The following is a 4,139-nucleotide window of genomic DNA, read 5'->3' as shown; positions in this document are numbered from 1 at the left end:
ATAGTCCCTCCCCTGCTTTCCTGTAGGCCCCGCTCAGGTAGTGGATGGTTGCTATAAGGTCCCCCCAGAGCCTCCTCTTCGCCAGGCTGAACAACCCCAACTCTCTCAGCCTGTCCTCACAGGAGAGATGTTCCAGCCCTCCACCCCTGGAGAACACTCTGGGGCTGTCCCCAACCTCTAGCCCTGACCTTGGAACTGTCCTTTCTCCAAAAGCTCCTGAGATGGCCAAGTGACCCCAACAGTGCAGAGCACCCTGGGCTACGGTCTGTGCTGAACCTAGCCTGGGCCAACCTGGGGTGCCCTGTGGAGAGCCCTGACCCCTCTTCTCCCTCTCCTAGGGCATGACCATCCGGCCCTTGGTGGACCTGCTGGCTGTCAAGAAGAAGCAAGAGACAAAGCGCTCCATCAATGAAGAGATCCACACGCAGGTAACCCCCTGCGCCTGGCCGGCCCTTCTCCTCGCCGCCGTAGCCCTCTTCTCTCTCTGCTTCTGCCACCTCCACCGCTGTAACCAGGCGGGGTTCCCGAGGGGGAGCTGCCCCTAAATCGGTGCCCAAGGTAAGGGGGGACGGAGCGAGGGCTCTCCCCAGTCTGTGTGTCCAGTGCCCGCTCCGACCCAGACCTCCCCTGTGCCTGGTAGCGCAGCAGCCCGCTCGTGTAGGACCGTGCTGCCCTCCTGAGGCCCATCCCGGCCCCACAGCCCTGCTTCTGCACCCACCCCACCCCCCCCCAGAGTCCTCACCCCTGTGTCGGTGTGGGTGTCGGGGTGGGGAGAGGGCTGGGCAGAGGCCCTGCGAGCTGCCTACGCCCTGGACCTTCTCTTCCAGTTCTTGGATCACCTTCTCACGGGGATCGAAGATATCTGTGGTCACTATGGGCACCACCACTGGAAGGACAAGTGAGTGCAGGGGTTTGGTGGCTCAGGGGACCCGTGGAGGAGATGGGGGTGGGTTTGAATGGCCACCAGCAGCTTTTCCAGCCCTGTGCTGGATTTTTCCCTGACTCTGATATCCACACGCACACTTCCCGTGACAAACTATGGCCCCAAGTTGGGTGTGAGGAGCTGCACCCCTTCACCACATCACCCATGGCACATCCACAGCAGTGTGGGACCTACTGGTGGCCAGGCCCTGCAGGAGCTCAGGACCATCCGTTGGGGTGCGAGCAGCTTCTGGGCGTTCCAGACGCTAGGGAGGGGGCTGGGGAAGCCTGGCCTGACCTGCTGTGATGGGAACTGAACCATCTCCTGCTGGGCTGGGCCAGGGGTGGGGAGCAGGGCCGGGGGAGGTCTGACAGGTGGCTGCTCCTCCTCTCCCCACGTCCTCGGGAAGGCTGAATCGCTTCAACAAGAAGTACGTGAAGAAGTGCCTGATCGCGGGGGAGCGCTCCAAGGAGCCCCAGCTCATCGCCTTCTACCACAAGATGGAGATGAAGCAGGCCATCGAGCTGGTGGAGAGTGGGGGCATAGGCAAGATCCCCTCTGCTGTCTCCACCGTCTCCATCCAGTGAGTTCTCCACCCTGCCCTGGCCACCCCCTGCCTCCCACGGGCCCCTGGCACAGGCTGAGCGCTCCCTGCTAGTGGCTGCAGGGCAAGCAGCCATTGGGCCCCTCCGTGGCCATCCCGGGGTCACGCTGAGTCCTGTGTGTCCACACAGGAACATCAACCCCAAGACCCTCCCTGTGGAGCGTGTCCTTCCAGCCCTGTCCAAGGACAAGGAGGAGGAGATCCGGAAAATCCTCCGCAACAACCTGCAGAAGACCCGGCAGAGGGTGAGGTGTCCCCTGGGACCATGCGTGGTCCTTTTGCTTCCCTGGGGGTGGCCAGGACCCACCAGAAGACCTCAGGGCCCCTGGTGTCCCTGCCCTTCTGTGCCTCACGTTCCTGGTGTGGCTCTCCCACCCCGGGACAGTGCTGAGGGGGAGCCTAGCCCAGCGTTGAAACCCTTGCTGGGCCAAGGTGGGTCAAGATCAGGCATCCCACAGTAGCACACGAGGGATGAGCCACCAGCTTTCCTGGACGTGCCCTGCCCACTGGTGGCTGTTTCATCCATCTCCAAGGGGAACAGTGCTGTGACCTTCCTTTCCCTTTCTGTGTGGCTTTTTTTAACCTCTCTTTTTCCTGGGGCTCTCTCCCAGTTGCGATCCTACAACCGGCACACGCTGGTGGCCGACCCCTACGAGGAAGCCTGGAACCAGATGCTCCTGAGGAGGCAGAAGGCCCGGCAGCTGGAGCAGAAGGTGGCAAGGGGACACTGGCACAAGCTGGGGAGGTTGGGAGGGGACCAGGGGAGCTTCCCAGCCTGGGAAGGACATCGGTGTCCTGTGTGGGAGGTGGCTGAGGTTCACATGACAGCGGGTGACCTTGGGGGTCCTCTGATCACCCCGGGCTCTGAGCCTTGTTCTTGCAGCGTGGCTGGAGGACACGTGCATGTGTCCTCTGTGTCCTGCTGCTGCTTCTGGCTCATCCCTGGGGCCTGGGGCCAGTTCCCTGCCTCCCCTTCCCCATTTATCCCAGCCACTCCAACAGAGACCATCCCTCTGCTCCTCTTCCAGATGAACAACTACCTGACGGTGCCAGCTCACAAGCTGGATTCACCCACCATGTCCCGGGCTCGCATAGGCTCAGGTAGGTGGGACTGAACTGGGGGAGCAGTGCTGCTGGCACCTCGCTGGGCATCACCAGCACTTTGCTGGGCATCCCTGGCACCTTGCTGGGTGTTGCCAGAACCTCGCTGAGTATCACCAGCACCTCACTGGGTGTCTCTGGCACCTCACTGGCCATCTCTGGCACCTTGCTGGGCACCTCCAGTACCTCACTGGGCATCTCCAGCACCTCACTGGGAATTTCTGGCACCTCATTGGGCATCACCAGCACTTTGGTGCTGAAACAGTCAGAGGTTGTGTTCTCCTGCACCCCCTCAGCTCCTCCAGCCCCTGTCGTCCCTGTCCAGCTCCCCTGGGGCAGCACACGGGTTTGCTGTCCTCAAGCCCAAGCCCTTCCTGAGCAGGAGCACCCAGCTCACTTCCCAGCACGATTCCCACCGGGCAGTGACCTTGGCCAGCCGTAGATCTGTCTGGAGCTCAGCTCCTGCCCCCCACACAGCCACGGTTCTGGCCGTGCCTCTCCTCGCCCTCTGCAGGGCTGAGAACCGGGAGGGCTCAGCCCCAAGACGTGCCCCCGGACTCGTGGTTCGTCCAGCAGACGTTTTGCTTGGCCGTGTTGGTTCCTCCTGCCCTGTCCCCTCTCCTGCTGTGGGGAGCCGTGCCGGCGCTGAGCCGGTGGTTAATCGGCAGGGGGCAGCTTCACCCTCTGCGAGCAGCACGGTCCTGGAGCAGCTCCAGGTGGGATGTGGAGATCCAAATGTGCATGGAACAGCAGACTTGGGAATTAGAGACAGCAGGAGCCCAAGCATCCTAGCCCCAAATATCTGGGGTGAATTAGCTGGGGGTCCCTGAGACCCCACTCCCTTTCCTTTCCTTTCCTTTCCTTTCCTTTCCTTTCCTTTCCTTTCCTTTCCTTTCCTTTTTCCTTTCCTTTTTCCTTTCCTTTTTCCTTTCCTTTTTCCTTTCCTTTTTCCTTTCCTTTTTCCTTTCCTTTTTCCTTTCCTTTTTCCTTTCCTTTTTCCTTTCCTTTTTCCTTTCCTTTTTCCTTTCCTTTTTCCTTTCCTTTTTCCTTTCCTTTTTCCTTTCCTTTTTCCTTTCCTTTTTCCTTTCCTTTTTCCTTTCCTTTTTCCTTTCCTTTTTCCTTTCCTTTTTCCTTTCCTTTTTCCTTTCCTTTTTCCTTTCCTTTTTCCTTTCCTTTTTCCTTTCCTTTTTCCTTTCCTTTTTCCTTTCCTTTTTCCTTTCCTTTTTCCTTTCCTTTTTCCTTTCCTTTTTCCTTTCCTTTTTCCTTTCCTTTTTCCTTTCCTTTTTCCTTTCCTTTTTCCTTTCCTTTTTCCTTTCCTTTTTCCTTTCCTTTCCTTTCCTTTCCTTTCCTTTCCTTTCCTTTCCTTTCCTTTCCTTTCCTTTCCTTTCCTTTCCCTTTTTCCCTTTCCCCTTTTCCCCTTTCTTTCCTGTTTCCCCTTCCCCCTTTCTCCTTACCCTTTTCCCCTTTCTTTTCCCTTTTCCCCTTCCCTTCCCCTTTCCCCTTTCCCCTTTC

At 58.3% G+C, this 4,139-nt stretch overlaps 1 protein-coding gene across 1 annotated transcript in view; it reads left to right on the top strand.

Moving 5' to 3' along the window:
* SLC9A1 (solute carrier family 9, subfamily A (NHE1, cation proton antiporter 1), member 1) overlaps positions 1–2,627 on the top strand; it is a gene marked incomplete at both ends in the record, with an annotated part of 6,245 nt that extends 3,618 nt beyond the window's left edge. Inside the window, 6 exons of the mRNA XM_008949106.1 lie at positions 339–428; positions 828–898; positions 1,332–1,505; positions 1,657–1,771; positions 2,138–2,239; positions 2,555–2,627. Coding sequence (XP_008947354.1) covers positions 339–428; positions 828–898; positions 1,332–1,505; positions 1,657–1,771; positions 2,138–2,239; positions 2,555–2,627 — 625 coding nt within the window. The remainder of the gene's footprint in view (positions 1–338; positions 429–827; positions 899–1,331; positions 1,506–1,656; positions 1,772–2,137; positions 2,240–2,554) is intronic.
* Between the last annotated feature and the right edge of the window lie 1,512 nt (positions 2,628–4,139).

The sequence above is a fragment of the Merops nubicus genome, unplaced genomic scaffold, assembly GCF_000691845.1.
Source record: "Merops nubicus isolate BGI_N331 unplaced genomic scaffold, ASM69184v1 scaffold20821, whole genome shotgun sequence".
Lineage (NCBI taxonomy): Eukaryota > Metazoa > Chordata > Aves > Coraciiformes > Meropidae > Merops > Merops nubicus.
Note: the sequence above shows the minus strand (reverse complement) of the source record. Positions and strands in the feature narration are given on the sequence as shown.